The 26,022-nt window shown below is 34.4% G+C and overlaps 1 protein-coding gene across 2 annotated transcripts; it reads right to left on the bottom strand.

Annotated features, from left to right (window-relative positions):
• Nucleotides 1–4,391: 4,391 nt before the first annotated feature.
• Nucleotides 4,392–24,520, bottom strand: LOC147400625 (protein ZINC INDUCED FACILITATOR-LIKE 1-like). 2 transcript variants are annotated; one of them, XM_086446388.1, is made up of 17 exons: nucleotides 19,975–20,314; nucleotides 18,568–18,608; nucleotides 17,852–17,912; nucleotides 17,637–17,739; nucleotides 17,390–17,492; nucleotides 17,220–17,273; nucleotides 16,189–16,251; nucleotides 9,919–9,968; nucleotides 9,742–9,817; nucleotides 8,818–9,030; nucleotides 8,438–8,525; nucleotides 6,981–7,066; nucleotides 6,773–6,880; nucleotides 5,729–5,773; nucleotides 5,523–5,611; nucleotides 5,347–5,390; nucleotides 4,392–4,812 (listed from the first exon to the last, which is right to left on the bottom strand). In XM_086446388.1, exons 1-17 carry the CDS (start codon nucleotides 20,123–20,125, stop codon nucleotides 4,721–4,723), a joined length of 1,467 nt encoding a protein of 488 aa, XP_086302514.1. In that variant the 5' UTR covers nucleotides 20,126–20,314; the 3' UTR covers nucleotides 4,392–4,720. The 2 variants fall into 2 exon arrangements, with proteins under 2 accessions (XP_086302514.1, XP_086302515.1); XM_086446389.1 differs by lacking the exons at nucleotides 18,568–18,608; nucleotides 19,975–20,314 and adding an exon at nucleotides 24,503–24,520.
• Nucleotides 24,521–26,022: the final 1,502 nt, after the last annotated feature.

Here is a 26,022-nt window from a genome sequence, read left to right on the forward strand (position 1 = left end):
GGCCACATAAGAAGACTATGTCCAGAAAGAAGAAGCAATGGCAATAGAACTGAGCAAACCCCCTGCAGAAGCATCAATTGTTAAGGAAGAATTTGTCAATGCTGAGGTGTTGACTACTTCATCAAATCAGATTTCTCAAAAGTGGGTCTTGGATTCAGGGTGTAGCTACCACATGTGGCCAAGAAGAGAATGGTTTCAAAAGTATCAAGTTGTTGATGGAAGTAGAGTTCTTATGGGAATTAACATTGCTTGCAATGTGATTGGTATTGCGACTGTTGCAATCAAAATGTTTGATAGGATGACCAGGATCTTGAAAGATGTAAGACATGTGCCTGATCTCAAGAGAAACCTACTATCACTTGGGACTCTTAATGGAGATGGATACACATTCAAGGGAAGAGAAGGGAAGCTGTTTGTTTCAAAAGGCTCACTTATTGTCATAAAATGCCACAGGACAAATGGCCTTTATATTCTTCATGGAGAAACTTGTATTGAAATTACCTGTGTTGTAATAAGGTCCAGTACAGATAAGACTCAACTTTGGCACAAAAGAATGGGCCACGTGAGTGATAAAGGGCTAATCGAGCTTAACAAGCAGGGACTGTTATGTGGTAACCAGATCAGCAAGGTGGAGTTTTGTGAATACTGCATCTTGGGAAAGCAACATAGACTTGCCTTCAAAACAGCCATTCACAACACGAAAAAGATAATAGAGTATGTCCATTCAAATCTATGGGGACCTGCCAAGATTTCCTCTCTTGGTGGCTCAAGGTACTTTTTTCTTTTGTTGATGATTTTTCTCGAAAAGTATGGATATACTTGCTGAAATCAAAAGATGAAACATTTGATAAGTTTAAAATATGGACTGAAAAGAAATTGAAAGTACTAAGGACAAATAATGGTCTTGAGTTTTGTAGTGGTGAATTTGGTTCTTACTGTCATGAACATAGTATTTTGAGGCATAAGCCTGTAAGAGGTACCCCTCAACAAAATGGCCTAGCTGAGAGAATGAATAGGACCATTTTAGATAGAGTGAGATGCATGTTATATAGCTCTGGTCTTTTAAAGTTTTTCTGGGCTGAAACTGCAAAAATTGCTTGCTATTTGATCAATAAAACACCATCGAGTGTCTTGAATTTTAAGACACCAAAAGAAATTTGGAATGGAAAACCAGCTGATTATAGCAATCTAAAGGTTTTTGGTTGTCAAGCCTTTGCACATCAAAATGAGGGAAAATTGGAATCGAGGTCAATAAAATGTGTTTTTCTTGGCTACCCTGAAGTTGTGAAAAGTTACAGATTATTAGTCAAAGATTCACCTAGAACTAAAATCATTATCAATAGAGATGTAGTTTTTAATGAAGATATTATGTCTTGTATTGTAACTAACCTTGCAGAAACACAAGATGCACCAACTGGTTCCATACATAAGTTGCCTAATCATAAGGACTATTTTGAGTTTGAGGTGGAGCAACCTGGGTTGACTGAAACTGTAACTCAACCAGAAACTAAAATTGACCTACCAGATGCCAAAATTGAACAATTAGAAGATAAAAGTGCAGACCAGATCACTAAACAACAGGTTGTTGAGGGGCAGCAACAGGATGACACCATTACAGATTATAGTCTCACAAGAGATAGACAGAGAAGAACCATTAAACCTCCTGTGAGGTTTAGCTATGCAGATCTCATTGCTTATGCTTTAGCAACTGCTGAGGAATATGAAGAACTTGAACCAAATTCATATGTTGAAGTTGTAAACAGTAATGACTCCAGTAATTGGCTCACTACAATGAGTGAATAGTTTGAATCATTACAGAAAAATCATACCTGGACCTTGGTCAAGAAACCACCTAATCAGAAGATTATAGGATACAAGTGGGTGTTCAAAAGGAAGGAAGGTTTGATACCAAAGGATCCCAAAAAGATTTAAGGCTAGACTAGTAGCCAAAGGCTTTGCACAAAGAGAGGGGATTGATTACACTGAAATCTTCTCTCCAATTGTGAAGCACACTTCCATTAGGGTGTTAATGGCAATTGTAGCTCAGATTGATTGGGAGTTTGACCAGTTAGATGTAAAAACTGCCTTCTTGCATGGTGACTTGGAAGAAAGAATTTACATGGCCCAACCTGAGGGGTTTGAAGAACCAGGAGGTAAAGACTTGGTTTGTCTCTTTATATGGTCTGAAACAATCACCTCGCCAATGGTATAAAAGGTTTGACTCTTTGGTTATTAAGATTGGTTTCAAGAGGAGAAACTATGATGGGTGCTTTTACTATAAGAAGTTGAAGACAGGAGATGTGATTTCTTGCTCATCTATGTAGATGATATGCTATTGGCCTATAGAGATAAACAAGAAGTTTCAAAATTGAAAACTCTACTAAAGTCAGAATTTGACATGAAAGATCTGGGGTATGCCAAGAAAATCCTTAGTATGGAGATTTCCAGGAACAGAGAAAGAAAAAGGTTATTCTTATCACAAAAGAATTACCTTGAAAAGGTGCTAAAGAAATTCTCGATGCAGGATGCTAAACCCGTTAGTATCCCACTATCTACACACTTCAAGTTTTCTTCTGCTCAATGTGAAGAGAAGAAGAATATGGAGAATGTCCCTTATGCCAATGCCATCGGATCTATCATGTATGTCATGGTCTGTTCAAGACCTAATATTACTCATGCTATCAGCAATCTGAGCAAGTATATGTCCAACCCAGGTAGACAACATTGGGAAGGAGTGAAATGGTTATTGAGGTACTTGAAGGGGTCATTGAGTGTAGGATTGAGGTTTGGAGGAAATGAAAAGGAGTTTGGGGTAGTTGGTTTTGTTGATTTTGATTTTGTTGGAGATGCAGATAAAAGAAGGTCTACAACCGGCTATGTTTTCACCTTAGGTTGAGGTCTAGTAAGCTGGAAATCACAACTTTAGTCTATAATGGCTCTATCAACCACTGAGGTGAATACATTGCAACAAGAGAGGCTATAAAAGAAGGATTGTGGCTTCAAGGTTTGATAAAGGAACTGGAAGTCATAGAAGCAAAGACTGTTTTGTACTCAGACAATCAAAGTGTTATTCAACTTTGTAAGAACCCAGTATTCCATGAAAGAACAAAACATGTTGATGTAAGGTTCCATTTTATTAGAGATGTGGTGAGCTCAGGACAAGTTAGGTTGGAGAAGATCTCAACTACCAACAACCCTGCAGACATGGCAACCAAAATCGTTCCACTGAACAAGTTCAATCACTGCTTGGACTTGATTCAGATGGAAGGAGGAGAGTGATTAAAGTAGCACACTTAACACTACCAACGTCTACTAGAATTTGAGTACTAAGGTGGAGAATTGTTAATTTGGTGGTTCACAAACTAGCAGCTGCCACGTGTGACTAATGGTTAAGTTAGTTTTATGAGGTAGCTGAATTGATAGTTAAGTTAGTTAAGTTCTTTTTCTTGTTCTCGATCAGTTAAGGACAGGCTGTTTTCTTCTGTTGTATTCTCATTCTCTTGATCTATAAAAGGGTCTTATATGTATCATTGTAAAAGGAGAATTCATATGAGAGATTTGGTTGTAAAAGGGTTTCGGGGAGTGAAATTTTCTGAGTGTGTTTCAAGGTTCTTATTCTAAATAGTGGATTGATGGTGTTAAGCCTCCCAGGGACGTAGGATTCCAGTTTTGAATCAGAACCTCATAAAACCCTACAGTGTTGTCTATTCTTGTCTTCTTTTCTTGTGTGGTTCTGTTTTAGATTGAATTCTCACGTGTGGTTTTAATCCAACATTTGGGTATATTAGAAACACCCCCCCCTGTAAAATTGGTAATATTAGGTGTACTCTCTTGCAAAATACAAGATTAGGCTTACCCCCCGAGACCGTTAGTTATCGTTGTTTTTTCTTGATGATTTAACAGTGAAATTTTGATTTTTTTTTTTTTCCAAATTTTTATTTAATAATTTAAATATTTAAAGAGTATTTTGAAAAAAAATCAAAATTTCACCATTAAATCAACAAGAAAATGCAACATTAACTTACGATCAAGGAGGTAAGCCTAATCTTGCATTTTGAAAGAGGGTAAACTTAATATCACCAATTTTACAGGGGAGTGTTTCTAAAATCCCTACATATTTTTCAGAGACCAAAACAATTTTTTTTAGATATGGTTTCTCTAAGAGGAATAGATCTTTATGAAACCAATACAGATCCTAGGAAACCAGTACTTCTCTGTTGAACACTAGAAAAGTCCTACAAAGAAACTGAATAAAAAACAGATGTACAACATCTAATGGTAAAGTAAGGAAGGCTGTCCAAGATCAAAGCCATCCAAATCTCCTGAAATGTGAGAACCATTATAACAAAATGGCATTTGTACTAGACTATCAATCCTCACACAAGAACATGAAAAATCAAATTTCTGAGAACTAAAATGGGATCAAAATAATCTAATCATCCATTCATTGGTCTTCCCTTAAAACAATTACAATACAAATAAATACTACCACAATTAGAATGGCATTACTCCATTTTATTCACAAACACTAATCACAATGCGAAAGAAAAGACATTACGTCTCAGCCATTGGATGAGGAACATGATGCGATTATTGGTTAATCCAACAGCTGACCTTGAGGTGATATTGTGCTTATACAAGCTCCAACTTAGCATCTAACCCTGGTTTACCTTATCTCTGGTTAAATTTTTTTAACCCAAGGTTAGATTAGCTTCTTAGTCTACTCACTTGGTAGAGTGAGAAATGGTTTGAAGGTCAATAATAAACCAATCACCTCAATCACATTTAGTACAAAGAAAACCATCTGATTACCTGCATCACGACTCGTCACAAGAAAAATGCGTTTAGTATCTAATTAAGAATATCGACAAGTTAATCACATTCAATATCAAATTAAGAATACAGAGATTGAGAAAAATGTTTCCCATAAAATCATAATTGGAAGGTTAAAGTGGAGGTAACCTTCTGAAGTACTATGTGACAAACGCATACCCATCAAAACTAAATGGCAAATTCTATAAGACAATAGTAAGGTCAAAAATGCTTTATGGAACTAAATGTTTGATAATAAAGAAATATTATGTTAATAAATTAAGTGTAGAAGAGATGATGATATTGAGATGGATGTCTAGAAAGATTATGAAAGATAAAAGTAGAAATAAACGAGTGAGAAGAAGACTCACAAAAGAACTTGTATGGAGATAGTGATAGTACATAAGAACTCGTTCTCAAAAACAAAAAACTTGGCTTTGGACAGTCCAATCCCCCAAGGAATTTGGGATACACTAAATTATTAAAAACTGAGGTGTTGCCTATGGAGATCAAATCAGGTAGAGAGCATTATACCTGGGAGAAACGAAGCATTCTGACGCTTTTGTCCCCAAGAAAATCTGAAAAGCAACAAATAAATTGGACATAGTGTAATGAGATTTAATTTGTGAATTTCATCACTTACATTACTAAAACGCCACAACGAAAATGCAAAAGAACAATTACACAATGCAAGGAGATATTATACTTACATAGCACCTCCTCCAGCTGGACCAAATGCTTTAAAAAGAGACTGTAAAGTCATAGAAATGCCATTTGCAGCTCCTCGTTGGTGTTGGCCCTGTTATAGTTTTTAGGTAGAATAGGTGACTATAAGTTAAAGTAGAATAATTAATAAGCTAAGAATTTCACTTTAAACAGGGGAGAAGAAAGAAAGATATGAACAAGGAAAAATTACCACAGCATTATTTTGTAGAATGAACAACCCCGTGATGATGGACAACTGATTAATTAAAAAAACACTTATAAGAGGAACATCACTAAAATTAAAGAACAAAATGTAGACGAACTTGTGAAATATATGTCATTTCAATGAATGGGCTCTGTAAAGAAGAAGAATGATAATATGCCAAATAAATATAACGTACAAAAGTAGGTTTTTGTGTGTGTGCAAGCATGTTAGAATTTTCAATCCATCATTTTGAACCTCGCCTTAATCCTTTTATAGAAAATGTTAGAATTTTCATTCAAAAGATCTCAATCTTCTTCTTCAAATATCCTATCTTGTTCTTTAGGTTTGAAGGTTAAAGTAGATTAGTCCTATGGCTCAAGACTGGGGTAAAGATTTTTACCCAAGATGTTGAAGATGACCAATTTTGGGAAAAGAAATTAAAGGTTTTTATTTTTATTGTTTAATGTTGAATTCGAGGGTATTGAGGTCATTTGCGTTAATCTAGTAGGAAAGACCAAGGTCACGGAGGTATGTAGGCATTTTGGTCAATATTGAAGATTTAAATGGATGATATTGCCCCTTGAATGAGGCCTTCTCTCATAGATTAATGAGAAATGACCTTTTTTCAACCTCTCACAAAAAACAATTCCTAAAATTCCCCCCAAAACCATTCATCTTCAAGCTTATTAGGTAACTATAGTTTGCACCTACCACAAGAAAATCCTGAATCTACCCCTGCTCACTCCACACCCCAATTTCAGCCTTCCACTTTCCTGTAGATTCTTCAACTTGTACCAAAGCACTCCTTGTAAGTTTAATGATTGGTCTTTATCGTACATGTACAAACCATCTCAATTGACTTACCTTTATTTTTCTCATGGGGGCTATTCCCTCAAATGTACTCAATATCCCCACCTCTATTATGCTCATTCTACTAACATGATGTTTTATCTTTCATTTTATTTTTTTTTATTTTTCACTCAAAACTGAAAAAAAAAAAAAAAACAAAACAAAACAAAAAAAAGACCTTACAGCTAAGTTTATACTTACAGAGAAAACATTCTTCAAAACAGATGCACAATTTATTAACAGTGAAAGGCTGAGCCCAGATAGCATAGCTATAAAGGTGTAACTTTGCAGCAACGGTATGGATAAAACCTTCAAATAGAAGTACAAATGAAGCAGATGTTATCAACTATCATATATAAAATTCAAAGAGACTAACTTCAAAGTATAAAGGACAGTGTTAAAAGCATACCGCTGCAATACGAGTTACCATGATAGGCCCAAGAATCTTTTGAACCATCTGATAGAAAAAAAGTTGAAAAAATAAAAGGCCTCCACCTAATGAAATTCATGTATATATACGTAAGTGGTCAATAAACGTCCCAAATATATATATATGTTCAATAAGATTATATATTTTCCGGTGTACGTGGAGACAAGAGACTCAATGAATTTCAATATGTAAGCATTTGGAAAAATATAAATGCCCAAAAAGTATGAATGTTTCTCCAAGTGTTTTTGGATGGGACATAAGTTTAAATATATATTTCTCTGACAATTTCTTCTAATGAATATCATCATCAAAGCCCTAACTCAAAGATTTGGGGTCAGTCGAAATATGATTGTCTAAAATATTTCTCACTCTAAAATGAACTTAATACATATGGGTTTGTGGTGGACACGGTGTCTGACACTCATTAGCTGTACCCGTTTTTGACATTGACACACAAGTCCATGCATTTGTTACATAGATTGAAATAATATACCTAATTAATTTAATGATTTATAGCCACAAAAATTCTAAGGAATGCATAGAATGACCTTTAGGTGTTCATTATATATCCTCATTGTAGCGCCTTAGCCCACAAATGTAAGATATTGTCCTCTAGCCTACATGGCTTTAAAACGAGTCCTACACAATAGAGTCAAGGTTGCCCTTATAGCCCAGGCTCTGGATTTGTAGTGCCCCTAGCCCACACATGTAAGATACTGTCCACTTTAGGCAGAAGCCCGCATGGCTTTAAAATGCGTCTTACATGATAGCGTAAAGCTTGCTCTTATAGCCCATGTTCTGGACGTCTACCCATTCGATGTGGGACTAAACTCACGACTCGCCCTGCCATTCCATCCAACACACAAGATGGCTTCAGTTCGACCGCTCAATCTAAGTAGCCCTTTTCCTGTCTTGGGTAAGTGCACCGATGGGATCGTGACACACATAATACCATTATGCATGTGAAACCACTCCAAAAAATCACAAAACGCAAGGTCAATACATGCAGAGTGACACTGAAACTTCACGAAACAGTTTTCATCTTCTGAGTTCTTCTTTTATGCTAAAGATTCGCCGTGTGAGGGCTGATATGACAAGCCAAGCTTCCTACAAGTTGTGTGGGTGTGTGTATATATAATAACGGTCAATTAGGTTCTGTTTGGATACAGTCCAAAAAGCATATGGTGCTATTTTTTATTTGTGTAAAAATAACATTGTGACTTAACATGTGTATAGATGGTACCGACTTTGTATCTATTGCACCATCCTGGAAAAGATCCCAACACAAAGTCGTGCCAACTTAGAAAGAATATGTATTTAAGCAACATTTTTCAGCCCATCTTGTGTCACACAAATCAGTGGTGACCATCCAAATGGGTCCTTAAGCATCGTGGTAGAAATACAAATTTGAATTAGATGGTTGTGTATAAATATACCCGAGATTGCAAGTATTTCACCAACATCCTGGGATGTATAGCTCAGTCCCCCAAACTTTCTAGGACTGACGGCCCATAATGAGAATATCTGCATAGAAAATTTTTGTCATCAAATATAGTCAATCATAAAATTAGAGATACAATCAAATCCATACCACTCTAGTAAGTGTAATTAATAGATTAAAAAAAAAACAAAAAAGATTAATTTTCTAGAAATGCAACAATTGGGTCTAGATGAGTTTATTAAATAGTGGACTTCTATGCAATAAATCTTCCATCTTTTTATATTAATTATAATGGGCAAATTGAGACATTATAATGCAAATCAAATTATGGAACCATATTCCAAACACTAAGAACACTTAACCATGAAGCATTACCTCAGTGTAGGCCATATCATGAAGTGAGAATACACAATATACAATGATAGAAGACATTAAGGGCCAATTCTTTAATAGGCTTTCCTTAGAATCCGGTCCTTTTCCAACATTCTCTTGGATATTTTCTTCCACATCATCACTCCCATAAGCCTCCGAAGTCTCATATGAGTCATATTCTTCTTTGTTGTTTTCATTATGCTTGTGTAGCGTTTCCTACAATATTTGAACAAACACCGAATCATAGTAATAGATGCTCAGCAAAGAAAAAAGAAAGAAGGACAAAAATCTTGGTAACATAAGCCATAGATGCTGTGAATATCATTTAAGATTGCTAAAGTTCATATCTCAATTTTGAATCTAAGGTAGACAGTATTAGATATAGAGGAATATATTGCTCCAAAATACTATATGCTGAGTGTATATTTTCCACCACTCTTGGGTGTGTCATCCCCTAGTTAAGCCCATGACCCTCTTATATTTATAGTTCTTCCCCTCCAACAGATCGGTCTTTTTGAGTAGTTGGCTGGTTAAAATGGTATCAGAGTGCTAGGTTCGTATAGGTCACAAGTTCGATTCTTTCCACCCTTTATCGGTTAGGTGGAGTATTGAGTGTATATTTCCCTCCACTCTTGGGTGTGTCATACCCCATAAGCCCCGTGACCCTCTTATATTCATATCCCCCCCCCCCCCCCCCACCCCACCCCACCCCACCCCACTTCTAATATATTGATCTTTTGGAGTAGTTGGCTGGTTAATAATAAACTTTGTTCTTAGTTCCTATTACATTTTCCAAATGTGCGAGAATGGAAATAAATAGAATCATATGCAAGCAATGATTTATGATAATTAGAGACCAAACATTAAAAGTTGAGAAAGTTGTGATATAGTTCATAAGGAATGCACTAGATGGATTAAGAAACATACAGGAAGCCAAAAAGAAGCAATTGATACTACAACTGCAAATGCTGATGTGCAGAGGCAAGGTAAGAAGTACGGAAACCTACAACACAATATTTATGATTCAAAAGATCAGCATAACTACAACAATGACCAAAAATGCAACAAAAATTTTAATAATGAAGGGGGCGTAGTTTTTCTTACCTCCCAAATAGAGATTCTTTTGAAAATAAATTTGGATAGTTATCTGCAGGCTGAAATAGAATTCATTTCAAAGCCACTAAAATTAAAATGGTTTAATTCACATAGAAAAATAAAATAAGAGACATGATGAACATCGGAGAAAGAAGAATTTACGACATTTTCATGAAAATGAATATAGTATGTACACAAATAAAATAGATTCAATGAAAATCAATTAACTTGTACATAGTGACACAACAAAGATTGAGGGTAAGGAATTAATTAGGCAAACGAATCATGTCCCTTCATTTCACTATATCTGAACTCAAGTCTTCCAATTCCATAAAGCATAGTTGGCGTTACTATAACCATCTTATAATTCCTTTAATGGGATTGGTATGCATATGTCACAGAGCATTCTAAAAGAGCCCCTAACCTTGAACCATCTAACTTTGATTTTGTAGTCATCATATTCCTCATCTCTTTGTCATTATGTATAGTATACACAAGATAATGAAAATGGCCGATTCGTGGTATTTCTGGACCATCAATTTTTTTACTTAAAATTCCTCCTCCCGGGTATTAATACTAAACTTACACTCCATATATTTAATTTTGGTTTTACTTATTCTAAAGAATACAAAATTTTCTACATCATTAAAAAGAATGCACATAACTAAAGAAAAATTTCCACACCACAATTTGGGATTCAAAAAATACCATTACTCTAAGTTGTGAACCTGAATAATGCAATATATACAAGATTTTGCTCACCATTGAAGAATTAGCAACTCTTATTAACTAAACCTTTTTCAAAATATTCTAAAGTATAAGTAGGAAAAAGGCTCTTTACTTTTACCTGAAAAGTTCACGTACGATGTTAGAAAAGGTTTTTGATAAATTTGGGAGTCCAACTCAAAACCAATTGGCAATGAGTGGAGAGGCCCAGGAGCTAAGGAGAGAGACAAGGCAGTGAGTGTCCGATGTGGGACTAAACTCAACATGCCCCCGCAAGTGTGGCAGGACTGGGCCAAAGCATGTGGAGATATGAACTAAGTGGCATGGAGGAGAGAAAGACCTGCTTTGATACCATGATAAATTTGAGGGTCCAACTCAAAATCAAATGGCAATGAGTGGAGAGGCCCAGGAGCTTATAAGGAAAGAGACCGGACAATGAGTGTTTGATGTGAGACTAAACTCAACAGTTTTATCTTTATTTGAGTTTGTGTTTTTGCTAGAATTTTTTTGGAGCTCATTTTGACTTTCAAGTTATACATAGGTTAGCTCTTTTTTGTTTCAAAAGTTGCATATGTTTTTTTTTATGAGATGATTGAGAATATGAGGATTTGTACCTAGTGACCTCATGCTCATCCCTCAATGGTCAATGAAGCTTTCAAAAAAAAAAAACAGTTGTCACACCAATCATCTTCAAAACAGCAAAGTCTAACTAATAAGGCTCGTAATGTCACAAAAAATACAAAGTTTACTCAACCGACTAAATGGAATCTATCTATCAAAGAAGCTAGTATGTCCCACAACATTTCCTGAGAAAGGTAGATTTGGGTGAGAATTTCCCATAATTCTTCTATTCTTCAATACTCCCAAAGACCATTACTTATGTGGAGCTTCAAGGCCTACAACACCAACCCAGAACAATACTCTTATAATTAGTGGCCCCCAACTCATTCAAGGAACAACTTCTATGGGTTTGGACACCTCACTGTTTGTGTCATATACATTTCTCAACTATCCAATTTCTTTTGGTGTCGATCCTCAGAATCACAAGAAAAAAAAAAGGAACTAATAAGGCTGGTAATGCTGCAAAAGTACTCACTTACAGTTTGCTTCCTCGAGAAATGAACCTATCTATTGAAGAACCTACCATATCCCATAGTTCAAATTGTCGTTCCAATTCAGAATGTTTCATTGGAAGATTCCTATTTCGACCAAGACCGGAATAAAACATTGACCCAAAACATTGAATGTTTTGGTCTGTTGGAAATATTTCAAATGTCTTGGTCAAGACTGTCTCGGTTTTTATCCCGATAGAACATTGCCTCAAATGAGATTTTAAACCTTGGTATATCCAACAACATTGTCATGAGACAGGTAAGTTTAGTTGACAATTTCTGATATCTTTTGAATGACCAAAACTTCCAAATACCATGACTCACATGTGGCTTCATGACGTACAAAAATTAACCTAGAGCATGACTCACACCTCATCGTTTGAATAACCCATCTGATATTCTTGTACATTCTATTTTTCGTTTTCTCTTGTATTAAGAGAAGACATGGCTTTAGCAAGAACTAATGAAGGACAAGATAGCCAGCACCAAATTTTTGTGATAAAGTTTTGCTAATGATTATGTAAATTTCCAATATATATTTAGAAGCATTTGGGGGCCCTAAAGAGAGCCAAACATTTTTCAAAATAGGGATTAGAATTTCGGAATGGGCTGATTTTCTGTGAGGATGATCTCTACAACATAGAGATCATCCTCACATAAAATCAGCTCATTCCGAAACTTCTAACCCTAGTTTACAAGTTGAAGAATCATGGACCAGCCGATTTTTATAAACCACTTTTGATGGGGTTAGAAGTTTCGAATGAGCTAAGTTTTGGTGAGGATGATCTCCTCATCATAGAAATCATCCTCACAAAAAATTTGCCCATTCTAAAACTTCTAACCCATACATTGAAAACATGTTTGGCTCTCTTTAGGGCCTCCAAACGACATATATATATATATATATATATATGGATGGCGTTATTACGACCCCTATTACGACTCACATTGCGACACACCGTTTGTCTTATATGGGCAAAAATATTTGGAATGGGCTGATTTTTTGTGAGGATGATCATCCTGGCAAAAAATCATCCCATTCCAAAACTTCTAACCCCATCAAAATTGATTTACAAAAATTGGACGGTCTAAAATTTTTCAACTTGTAAATGTAGACACCCCATTTTTGCATCCGCCTGATTAATCAACTCGTCAACCCGATCGCAATGATTCCCAATGATGGATGTGGATTTCATTGCTTTATTTTGTTACCATATGTGTTTTAGAAATCCGGATGAGGTATCTCGAACTGACAAAACCTTAGAAACCATGCTACGCTAGAAAAATACGACTCTAGAAACATACAAATCATCATCTTGCAGACCCAAAAAGAAGTTTCACGATAAAAATCACTAAAAAATTGACCAAATTATCAAAATACCCCTAACCTCAAAACAACCCTAGAGCCTACGTTACGCTTAGGAAAATTCATTAAAACACATAAAATAACAAATCGAAACCAAATAAATTATTTTGCCAATTTTCACATAATTTAATAAAATTACGAAAATACCCCTCATAAAGTTCATGACCATTTCACACAAAAAATTTCATAAATGACACAAACTAATATTTCCATTGAATTCCTTACGAAAAATCGATTCTAAAACATCCTAGAACATTAAAAACCGACTTAAAATGTGAAAAGTCCTCTCCGGGGGTAAAATGGTAATTTCACAATTTTCATAATTAAAAATTTTGAAAATTAATAAATAAAACATCAAATAATTAAAGTGAAACATTAATGAAATTAATTTAAAATTTTGAACTAAAAAAAATCGATCAATCGGATTCTCATAAAAAATTGTTGAGGGTTCGTGAGATATTTCTTTAAAGACCCCTCTATTTGGGGGTCCAAAGAATTAAAGATATAATAGAGGGGGGTTCTCCAAAATTTTAAAGTCAATTAAGCAAGACTAAAGTCAAGGTATTAAAGTCAATCAAGTAAGACTAAAGTCAAAATTAAAGTCAATTAAGCAAGACTAAAGTCAAGATATTAAAAGTCAATCAATTAAGATTAAAGTCAAAATATTAAAAGTCAATCAAATAAGACCAAAAGTCAAACCCTAAAAAAGTTATAATTAAATAATAACTCTATCTAATAGAGTTCTAACTAAAACACAACTCTACCTAAAATAATTCTAATTAAAATACAATTCTACCTAAAATAATTTTAACTAAAATACAACTCTAACTAAAAGAACTCTAATTAAACACCAACTCTATCTAAATCAACCCCTAAAAAAATCTATAAATAGGGGTGCTCATACCTTATTTTCGTATCAAGTCATAAACCCTAAGAGAAGTAGGTCTAAAAGCCCCCCTAGCCTCCCATAAACCCTAGTTTTGAAGTCCCAACTCCTTACCTAACATCCCTCCTTCGATTTTAACCTAAAAACACCTAAAAGTCCTTCCAAAACCCATAACAAACTCGAAAAATTCAGATCTAAGAAAGAGATACCTCAACTTGGAGATCAGAAATTAGATCCGGTGAGAGAACGAAGCGAGGAATACTGTACAAGAAGTTATTCTATTAGATCTGATAGAAAAGAAAATTGTTGCGTTTGAAAAAAGTAAGTTTTTTTATTTTTTTTATTTATTGATTAGGTCTTTTTAGCAATGTAATTCTACTTGGGAATTAGTAGAGACCGGTGTTTGTCAGGCAGAGTTGGTGCCTAACACCTTCCAACTCCGTAACGTGATGCCCGGACTTAGTTTCTTATTTTTTATAAATTAGTTTCTTTTGCCTTTTAGAGTCAATGTTCGGTTCATAGACCGTAATAACTAAGTGGCGACTCCCAAACCTCAAGGGTCAAAAGCGGATCCGCGCAACCCACGGATCGAGGGCGCTTTCAGTAAACATGGGACTAGAAGTTTCATAATGAGCTGATTTTTGGCAAGGATGATCTCCTCACCATAGAGATCATCCTTACAAAAAATCAGCCCATTCTAAAAAAATTTTGCCTATATAAGACAAAACGGTGTGTCGCAGTGTGAGTCCTAATGTGAGTCCTAATGTGAGTCTATGGAACCTAACCCTATATATATATATATATAGGGGAATGCTAACGTCCAATACTTCATGGGGATATTAGCATTGTCCAATACTTTTTTTTTCATTATTACCCCTCTTCGTTTTGTCTTTTAGTGAAAAAGACAAGGGTATATTAGTATTCTGAATTAAATGTTATGAATATTTAAGTATTCTGAATTAAATATTTATTTTTGGTAAATGCTTTGGCAACCAATGCCAACATAATAATTCATTTATAATTGACATAATAAATGTATTTATTGTGTAAAAGACTAACATACCCCTATTTTTTTCACTAAAAGATAAAACAAGGAGAGATACTATTGAAAAAAAAAATTTGAACAATGCTAACATTCTCGTGAGGTCTTGAACGTTAACATTCCCCATATATATATATATATATAGGGTCCCTTTCAGCAACAAACATTTTGACAAACATTTTGGCAAAACATTTTTCAAAACATGGGTTAGAGGTTTTGGAATGGGTTGATTTTTGGTGAGGATGATCTCTACAGTGAGGAGATCATCCTCACCAAAAATCAGCCCATTCCAAAACTTCTAGCCCCAGTTTACAAGTTGAAGAATCGTGGACCGTCCGTTTTTAGTAAACCATTTTTGATGGGGTTAGAATTTTGGAATGGCCTAAGTTTTGGTGATGATGATCTCCTCGCCGTAGAGATCATCCTCACCAAAAATCAGCCCATTCCGAAACCTCTAACCCATGTTTTGAAAAATGTTTTGCCAAAATGTTTGTCAAAATGTTTGTTGCTGAACATTTCCCTATATATATACGGAATGGGCTGATTTTTGGTGATGATGATCTCTACGGCGAGGAGATCATCATCACCAAAAATCAGCCCATTCCAAAATTCTAACCCCATCAAAAATGGTTTACTAAAAATGGACGGTCCACGATTCTTCAACTTGTAAACTGGGGCTAGAAGTTTTGGAATGGGCCGATTTTTTGGGAGGATGATCTCCTCACTGTAGAGATCATCCTCACCAAAAATCAGCCCATTCCAAAACCTCTAACTCATGTTTTGAAAAATGTTTTGCCAAAATGTTTGTTGCTGAACGGGACCCATATATATATATATATTTATGTATGTATGTATGTATGTATGTAATTATATATCTTAGTTGTATTATTTGATCGAAAAAAATAAATAATGGTGATCTTCTTGAAAATCAAAACTCTATTTTCATCACTTTTAAGGGATAGTTTGCCACTATAAGAAGAAAAAGAAGGTTCTTCTCGTCAGGTAATTGTTCGGACTTTAATGAAAATTTAGTCATTTCTTGTAGCATTATTTCTTGACATATTTTCTCTTCACTAGATATCCCCAGATGAAGCTCTTTTGTGTATTTAGCTTAATATCTAATAATCTTTAAAAAGACTACTAGTACCTGTGCAAGGAAACCTCCAAGAGCTGGACCAATAATCAACCCTATGCCCCATGCTACACTAACCTGAAATGAAATTCTTGGTTAAGTATTCTTCATCCAAAATGAAGCAACACAATTTATTCAAACACACACACACACACATATATAATGCCTTGATCCCGTCCATTTTGTCAATGTTTTTTACACCACTGACAGATGTCGTTGGATCCTATAAAATGGATGACATCTGAATGTTGTAAAAAAAAAATTGTCCCCAGATCCCGACCTTACATAAATAAATATATATATGGGTAGTGGCGTTCTATGGACAAAATTGTAGGCAATGCTCTAGACAAAGTATTTTCTACTAAAAAATTTTGGAATGGGCAAATTTTTTTGTGAGGATGATCTCTATGGTGAGATCATCCTCACAAAAAATCATTACATTTCGAAATTTCTAACCCCATGAAAAGTGGTTACAAACTAATAGGTAAAAATATAACGGTCCACGATTCTTCAACTTAAAAATTAGGGTTAGAAATTTCAGAATGGGCTCATTTTTTGTGAGGATGATTTCCTCACCTTAGAGACCATCCTCACAAAAAATCATGTCAATCCAAAACTTTTAGCCCATATTGGACAAAACACTTTGTCTAGAATGTTGTCTACAATAAGGTTGAAGGGTTGAAGATGAAAGGGAATAAAGAGGGTAGTGTGGAGCCCAAAAAACTATAGCTAGAAAATACGTTTATCTCCCATAAAACTATATCTGAGTGGGAACCACCGTTGTGTTTATCATATATACTAAAGTTTGCTAGTGCCTATGACACAAGCATCCTCTTTAGGGTTAAGGGATAAAAGAAGGGAAATAGTAACATAAAAAGGGTATTATTAAAAAAGGAGGGAGGAGGGGAAAATAGGGAGAAGAGGAAAGGTAATAAAATGGGGTAGTGTGAACCCCACTACTTTGTCTTAATATTTATACCCATATATATATACACACATATGTAACACTTCTACAACGAGAAACAACACAGAGAAAGCTTTCTTACAATTGAAAGTCCCAAAGCTTGATATTCTTTTCGACAAACTTCGGAAGCATATGCCTTGAAAACAGTCAAATAAAAAAAATTAGAGTATGAATAGTAGAAACTAAGTAGAATAGAGTAGAAGAACTCATATGATGATTATCAATAAAGTGTACTCAAACACAACAAAATACCTTTATTGGGCCAAGTAGACCATTCAAGCTTCCAAGAAAAAACCTCATAGATATTGCCATCCAAAAATTAGTACTGAGACCGAATAGAGTGTTGAACACAACCCTGAGATGGATCATTAACCAAAGCCAATGATGAGTAATAATTATGAGAAAGGTTAGTATAATAAACTAGCTAAACTTCATCAGTTCATCGTTTAACAATTCGAGTTGAAAATTGGTAGATAAGCAAATGTCCAACAATACTAACACTGTAATAGAGCCAATAATCACAACCGGTTTTCGACCATATCGATCTGCTATGGCTCCCCAGAAAATAGAAGTCAAAGCTCTTCCAAACATATATGAAGATCCTTTAAGAAATGGAAAGAAAGGTAACCAGATGAGATAAAGTTCATAAAAAGACAAAACAAAACAAAACCATCAATTATGAAGTGGCACATTTATACCCTAAAATATGCTTACCCACAAAACCTGCATAATATCCAATATCTTCTTCCCTTTTTGCAATATGGAAGTCTCTTATCTATAAATAATATTAAAAAAAAAACAAAAAAATTTAGTATATAAATGAAAAGACTTCATAGGAATAAAACATGAAGATTTTACATGACTATGAGTAATTGACAGAAATACAAAATAATTTCAAGAAACAATCTAGAATGCAATTCAGGAGTACTCTTTCGAAGATAGGCTCACAAGCGTTATTATGTGTCAAATTACGAGATTTTTGTGCTTTTTTGTTTAAACACTAATTTTCCATATCAAAGAAATATAAGACTTTACATGAATAGAAACTAATTGTTTCCCATGTGTCAGATATGCAAATCTCTATTCAAATAGTCAATTTTCAACTAATATTTATGTATTCTATATATGGTTTTAATATATACCATCTAATCTAAATACATTCTATAATGTAATAGTTAACATGAAATAACATATTCAAAAAAGACTTCAAATACCATCGGTTAATATATCAAATCCAACAAATTCAGATCAATGTGGATTTTGCAGTAATAATATTCATTTTTAGTTTTACAATCAATCTTTGATTGAAAAGATCGAGTGTTTTACCTTCCAAAAAAAAAGGGTGGAGTGTTTAGGATTTTAGTAGAAACAAAAGTTCAAAAAAAAAAACATTTGGCAGAAAATGAAGCTAGGGTGTTTAACACACATACCATGAAGTAAAGAAATGGGAAGAGAGACGATATCGGCAAAGCTGAAACATTAAAAACCACATAGAGAGGGTGTCAGAGTGCAATTATATGAGAAAAAAATGAGGTCACCCTGCCCTCATGGATAGTGTTAAACAAAGTAAGAAAGAGAGATTGGTAAGCAAATGAAGACATGGCATCATCCAAATTAGCCATGATTAAGAGGTCTACTAAGAACTATGTTCAATGTGATACTATTTCATTATTTAAGAAATTGTCTATGATGCAAGATTCTAATACTAATAGAAACAAAAAAATAGTTCTAATTTTTTGGAAGAATTAAACTTTAAACATACATTGACGAGTAGACAAAGCATTGTCAAGGAATCTAGAGGAGAAAACACTAAAATCTGAAACCTCTAACAATATAACAAATGGCACAACATTTTTCCCAAGAAAAAGTTAAACACTCACACACGATCTTCAACTCATACCAGACTAGGCAATTCAACTGTGAATTTGGAGACTGCATTTGATACCAATTCTCCCATATTGAGTAAATTATAAGTATGTGTTTTCTTTGTCTAATAATACTATAATCTTATCGCTATAGAACCTACATAACACAAATAATTACTTGTATTTTTTATGTGAAATACTATAGCATATCCATCTATATTTTTCATTTATCGGCGGAGCCAGGATTTTGCTCTCATGGGGAGCAACCAATAGAGGAAAAAAATTGCTAGGGGCAATAGCGGTGGATTTTCTTATCCGCTGTTATCTGTCACAATAACTCAAGTATCCTCATAGGCTTCAAAAATTCTTGTGGGGGCAAGAGCCCCCAATGTAAACCCGCCCATGTTTATCTTTCTTTTTGGATTTAGAAATGAATCTAGCAATACTTTCTATTACACTTCAAAAAAAATGAAAATAAATCATATAGGCCTATTTATGCTTCTTCCATTTTATGCATGTTTTCCTTTGTTACTAATAACCAATATTTTAAAAACAGGACTGAAATGGTGGTCCTTGTAGCTCTAGACCAATTTTTTTTAATAAAGTCAGTTCAGTTCAAATAGAACCAAAATTCTTGAAACCATCAGTTTTTTTAACTGTCGAAGCAATTGAATCACTGATTTTTTGTGAAATGTTGTAAAACATTGCAAATAGCATTTAAAAAAAATAAAATAGTGAGTTTTTCAACCCATCAAAGTTTCAAGAAAACACAACCAATGAATCAAGTCGAAACCATTTGATAAAATTTTCTAAATTTCATTTCAACTATCAAACAATCTCACAAGCTAAAAGTCTTTGAAGCATTCTCAATTAACACACACACAAACAAACAACAACAACAAAAACAAAAACGAAGCTATTTTGATTTGTAAGAATGCTTACCAGTAGCGGAAAAAAAAAAAGACTGCTTACCAGTAGCGAGAATCACAATAAAAATAAAAAAGAACTCTTTGAAAGGAATTCCTCGTCGAGTCTCATTAAGTTGATCAACCTTACAACCTGGACAATTCTCATAGTAAACCACCTTCTTTAACAATGTTTCTCTTTCTCTACACTCCTCCATTAAAGCACTCAAAAAAGTTTAAATTTGGATTCAAGATTCCAACAAAATCTGATTATCTAATCTAATAATGAAAGAAATTACGATCCAAGAATGATTCCAATAAACTTGAAACAACCGATCTTCCTTCTTCTTCTTCTTCAAATCTTCTCACTTAAATTCAAATCGAGTCAACAAATATCAAATAAAAAGTTTCAAAAAAAAAAAGTAGAGAAAAAGAAGGAAAGTTGAAATTTTTCTCTCGTGTCCGATACACGCCATCACTTACGTCACTCGAATATCAGATCAAGAAAAATACAAATATCTGCGCTCAATTGACGTGATATTCTGACAACCATTGTCGCATATTCATGATAAAATACAAAGTATGTTTTCTTCTGTCAATCCAAAGGACAAGTGAAGCACGCTTCCATCGGCCACATGCATGTATTTCCTTCAAGGAATTAGTAGGGTCATACGACGTTGGACACTAAGTGTTAAACGACACTGGACACTTGAATCTCCTTTCATATCGTATACCGTATATGGCCATGGGTGCACCATGGTTGAATCTGGGTCAACTCCAAATAGGAACCAGAACTGAATCGAATTGCCTATCGAATAGAACCAAACCAAAACAAACCGATCTATGGTTGATTTAGTTTGTTTCGATTATATGAGTTGCTAATACCATAAACCTTCTTGGAAGCAACCTTTTTTTTAATGAAAATAATAATAATAATTATGAGCTTTAAATTTCATTTAATAAATCATTAATTTATCTATTAAAAAAAAAAACCATTAATCCATCCATTTAAAAAAGAAAAAAAAAAAAAAAACAAGCCATTAGTTTATGTCCTTAAGTAATAAGGCATTAGGGTTCGATTCTCGAAAAGGTTTAGTTCTATATAGTCTTGAACTGAGAACAGAACCAATCAAATTGATTGGTTCTCCATCTTCTTGACCTAAAATCAAACCAAACCAACCCAAAACTATTAATTTGGGTTGATCTTAAGCTCCTGACTTTAATTCAGAAACTCTTTTTCTTCATAAGTTAATTTCTCACTTCCATTTGGGTTTCTTGTCAAGAAGTCAAAGAAAACGAAGGAGGTCGAAGTTCCTGACGAGTACATCTCTTCCGTTGACTTCAAGTATGCAACTCTCTCTATTCTCCTCCCCTGAGTCGCTTATCTCAATTCTTCCAACTAAAACAGTGAGGGTGATTGTTGTTGCTCCTGACTTGAACTTTTTGTTCGGTTAGGAGTCTCAACTCGCAACTTTGGGGTACAACTTTTGCCAACCAATCCAAGAGACGTTGACTGAAGCCCTCAAGCCTAGTTCCGTGGAAGTTCCACGTGTCATAAGATCATCTATTACTTTATACTGTACTTTTATGTTTTTGTAACGCATTACCCAGTGCAATCAAGGCAATTTGTGTTTGATATGAAACTAAACTCAACACGGCCCCGCACATATGGGCCGGACTGGGCCAAAGCACATGGGGATATGAACTAGGTGACGTGGAGAAAAGAAAAGCCCGATCTGATACCATATTAATCAATCAACTACTCCAAAAAATAGATCTGATGGAGAAAGTGTAACTATGAATATAAGAGGGTCACGAGTCGAACTAGAACACAATACATGAGCACATTTCTCCCGAGAGCAAATGCGAATAACACAACACTCAACGATAAGGCTTGTAATGCTAGAAAGTACTCACTTAAAGTTTGCTTCCTCAAGAAATTAAGCTATCCATCAAAGAAGCTAATATATCATGTAGTTCAAAATGACATTCCAAATCAAATAGTCTCATTGGAACATTTCAATTTTGACCAAGACCAGAATGAAACATTGAATGTTTCAGGAATGTTTATGAGTCTTGAAAATATTTCAAATGTAAATTTCCAAAAAAAAAATGTATAACTTAGTTGTATTATTTGATCAAGAAACAATAATGGTGATTTTCTTTAAAATAAAAACTCTATTTTCATCACCCTCTTTAAAGGATAGTCGGTTGTTGAAGAACAACAAGAAGGCTCTTCTCGTAAGCGAATTGTTTGGACTTGTTATGTAAAATTTGTCATTTCTGGTAACATAATTCCTTGACATATTTGATCTTCATTGGATACCCCCAGATGAAGCTCATTTGTGTATTTCGCTTAATATTTAATAATCTTTAAAAGGACTACTAGTACCTATGCAAGGAAACCTCCAATAGCTGGACCAATAATCAACCCTATGCCCTATGCTATGCTAACCTGAAATGCAATTCTTGGTTTCAGTATTCTTCACCCCAAATGAAGCCACACGATTTACTTACACAAACACTTACACACATGGGTCATGATCGGGGACCAACATTTGTTACAATGTTTTCTACAACATTGCCCTGATGCTGTCCATTTTTTCAATGTTTTCTACAACAACGTCAGATGTTGTTGGATCTTGTAAAATGAATGGCATCCAAGCAACGTAAAAAAAGTTGTAATAAATAATTGTCCACTGATTATCCCAATCCCAATATATATATATATATATGGGTAGCGTTCAATGGCTAACCTTTTGGCAAAACATTTTTCAAAACATGAGTTAGAAGTTTTGGAATCGGCTGATTTTTGGTGAGGATGATCTCTACGGTGAGGAGATCATCCTCACCAAAATCAACCCATTCCAAAACTTCTAACCCATGTTTACAAGTTGAAAAATCGTGGACCGTACATTTTTTGTAAACTATTTTTGATGGGGTTAAAAGTTTTGGAATGAGCTGATTTTTGGTGATGATGATCTCCTCACCGTAGAGATCATCCTCACCAAAAATCAGCCCATTCCAAAACTTCTAACTCATGTTTTGAAAAATGTTTTGCCAAAAAGTTAGCCATTGAACGGGACCCTATATATATATATCACTACGTGAAAATTAAAAATGGGTAAATTCAACGCCAAAGTCGGTCAAATTTGCTTGGATTTAGCCAAATTCAATAGACTTGACATCAAATTTACCCCTTTTTCACGTAGTATATATATATATATATAATATATATATATATATATATATATATATATATATATATATGGGTAGCGTTCAATGGCTAACTTTTTGGCAAAACATTTTTCAAAACATGAGTTAGAAGTTTTGGAATCGGCTGATTTTTGGTGAGGATGATCTTTACGGTGAGGAGATCATCCTCACCAAAATCAACCCATTCCAAAACTTCTAACCCATGTTTACAAGTTGAAAAATCGTGGACCGTACATTTTTTGTAAACTATTTTTGATGGGGTTAAAAGTTTTGGAATGAGCTGATTTTTGGTGATGATGATCTCCTCACCGTAGAGATCATCCTCACCAAAAATCAGCCCATTCCAAAACTTCTAACTCATGTTTTGAAAAATGTTTTGCCAAAAAGTTAGCCATTGAACGGGACCCTATATATATATATATATATATATGTCACTACGTGAAAATTAAAAATGGGTAAATTCAACGCCAAAGTCGGTCAAATTTGCTTGGATTTAGCCAAATTCAATAGACTTGACTTCAAATTTACCCCTTTTTCACGTAGTATATATATATGCAAAACTAGTACCAAGAAAACAATCACAATGAAAGCATTCTTACAATTGAAAGTCCCAAAACTTGATATTCTTTTAGGAAAATTTCGGTAGCGTATGCCTTGAAAATGGTCAAATAAAAAAAATTAGAGTACGAATAGAAAAAACTAAGTGAAATAGACCAGAAGAAATCATACTATGATTATCCATAATGTGTACTCAAAACACAACAAAATACCTTAATTGGGCCAAGTACACCATCCAAGCTTCCAAGAAGAAACCTCATAAATATTGCCATCCAAAAATTAGTACTGAGACCGAATAGAGTGTTAAACACAACGCTGAGATGGATCATTAACCAAAGCCAATTATCGGGTAATAATTATGAGAAAGTTTTGCACATTAAACTGACCAAACTTCATTAGTTCATTGTTTAACAATGAGAGTTGAAATGTCCAGTAATACTAACACCACAATACAGCCAATAATCATAACGGGTTTTCTGATATGACTCCCCAGAAAACAGCAGTCAATGCTCTTCCAAGCATATATGAAGATCCTTAAAGAAATGGAAAGCAAGGTAACCAAATGAGATCAAGTTCATAAATAAATAAATAAAAACAACAATTATAAAGTGTCACAGTTAAAGTCTGAAATATGCTCACCCACAAAACCTGCATAGAATCCAATATCTTCTTCCCTTTTTGCAATATGGAAGTCTCTTATCTATAAAAAAAAATGAAAATATTTTACATGAATGTGAGCATTAATTGATAGAAATACAAGTATTATTATGTTTCAAACATTTGGAAGAAAATGATGAAGCTAAGATGTTTAACACACACACCATGAAGTAAAGAAATGGGAAGAGTGAGGCTATTGGCAAAGCTGAAACAGTAAACCACATAGAGAGGGTGTTAGAATGAAATTATATGAGAATCCATAACTAAGAACTATATATGTTAAATGTGTTAGTGTTTTCTTAATTTATCAAATAGAAAAACAGTTGTGATCCTTCCCCCGTTTCAGAAATAATAAGAAAAATATATTTAATTTATCAAATTTTGATAAACAAAAAAAAACAAAAAACTATTTTGATTTGTAAGAATTCTTACAAGTAACTAGCGTCACAATAAAAATGAAAAGGAACTCTTTGAAAGGAATTCCTCATCGAGTCTCATTAAGTTGATCAACCTTACAACCTGGACAATTCTCATAGTAAACCACCTTCTTCAACAATGTTTCTCTTTCTCTATACTCCTCCATTAAAACACTCAAAAAAATTTTAATTTGGATTCAAGATTCCAACAAAATCTGATTATGAAAGATAATAAGATTCAAGAATGATTCCAATAAACTAGAAACAACCGATCTTTCTTCTGCTGCTGCTTCAAATCTGTTCACTTAAAATCAAATCGATTCAACAAACATCATATCAAAATTTTAAGAAATTGCAGGCCAACTTGGACTCAGACCACTGGGACACGTTATTTTGCACTGCATGTCTCATATGGGGATGATCACTATTCAACAATTGCAACACCTAATTCAAAAAGGTAAAAAAAAAAAAAAAAGGTTAAATTTACCTTTGCTAATCCTAATGAATGAGAGTTATTCTTAGAATCATGGATCTTGTAGATGCAATTTTTCGTTCTACCTAGAGATCTCCCTTGAAAACTTCCAACTCAGTGGATAGCCTATAACGGGACCACTCTGACAATCAAGTTAGAAATTTGTACCGAGCTAATAAGAAATTTTCTGGAAAGATTTTTTCTAACCTCTAATGTGAGTTGAAACCTAGTATTTATAGCATTTCTGATTTGTGGATTTCCCAAGATCTTTCCAATGATTTCTGTCGAAGTAGTTGTGCTTGCTCCCTGGTTTGTCAGTTGCAAAATTAGTTTTACCTACCCTATCAGGGCAGAGGCAGTTTCAACCATTTTGTCAAGCTGGGAGCTGTCACATCTGTCATGTCAATGACAGAGCTATCACGCTTGACCTGTCAAGTCTCATATGCGTCCGACCCATATTTATGAAGCTCGGTATAACGTAGCACGGCATATTTCCCTTTTGGCTCAATGAGTCAAAATTTATCCCTTGAAATTGTCACATGTCAATATCTCCGGGAAATATCCTCCACAATAACCCCTCTCGTGGTCTTAGATCTAGATCTGAGTCACCAAGATATTAACTGGCTAATGCGTAGCGGTTTTCAATTGGGAGTTGGTCTAAACTAGCTCATTAATTGGATTAACTTACAACATCCGATCGTATGCATTTCGAGGGCCATGGACGTTATGATTGTCCTCGTGAGGTGTGCTTCCGACTGTTATTTGGTGTGGTGCATTTATGTGTTGTACACATCTA

The sequence above is a fragment of the Akebia trifoliata genome, chromosome 6, assembly GCF_017979445.1.
Source record: "Akebia trifoliata isolate Shusen 1 chromosome 6, ASM1797944v1, whole genome shotgun sequence".
NCBI classification, from domain to species: domain Eukaryota; kingdom Viridiplantae; phylum Streptophyta; class Magnoliopsida; order Ranunculales; family Lardizabalaceae; genus Akebia; species Akebia trifoliata.

Bases quoted from the DNA above. Each gene is read 5' to 3' on its own strand.
- LOC147400625 (XM_086446388.1), bottom strand. From the start codon at position 20,125: ATGGAGGAGTGTAGAGAAAGAGAAACATTGTTAAAGAAGGTGGTTTAC. The intron at 17,274-17,389 runs GTATTTTGTTGT...ACTGTTTTCAAG, and splicing joins GTCTACTTGGCCCAATAAAG to GCATATGCTTCCGAAGTTTG. The intron at 6,881-6,980 runs GTATGCTTTTAA...TTCTATTTGAAG, and splicing joins TGGTAACTCGTATTGCAGCG to GTTTTATCCATACCGTTGCT.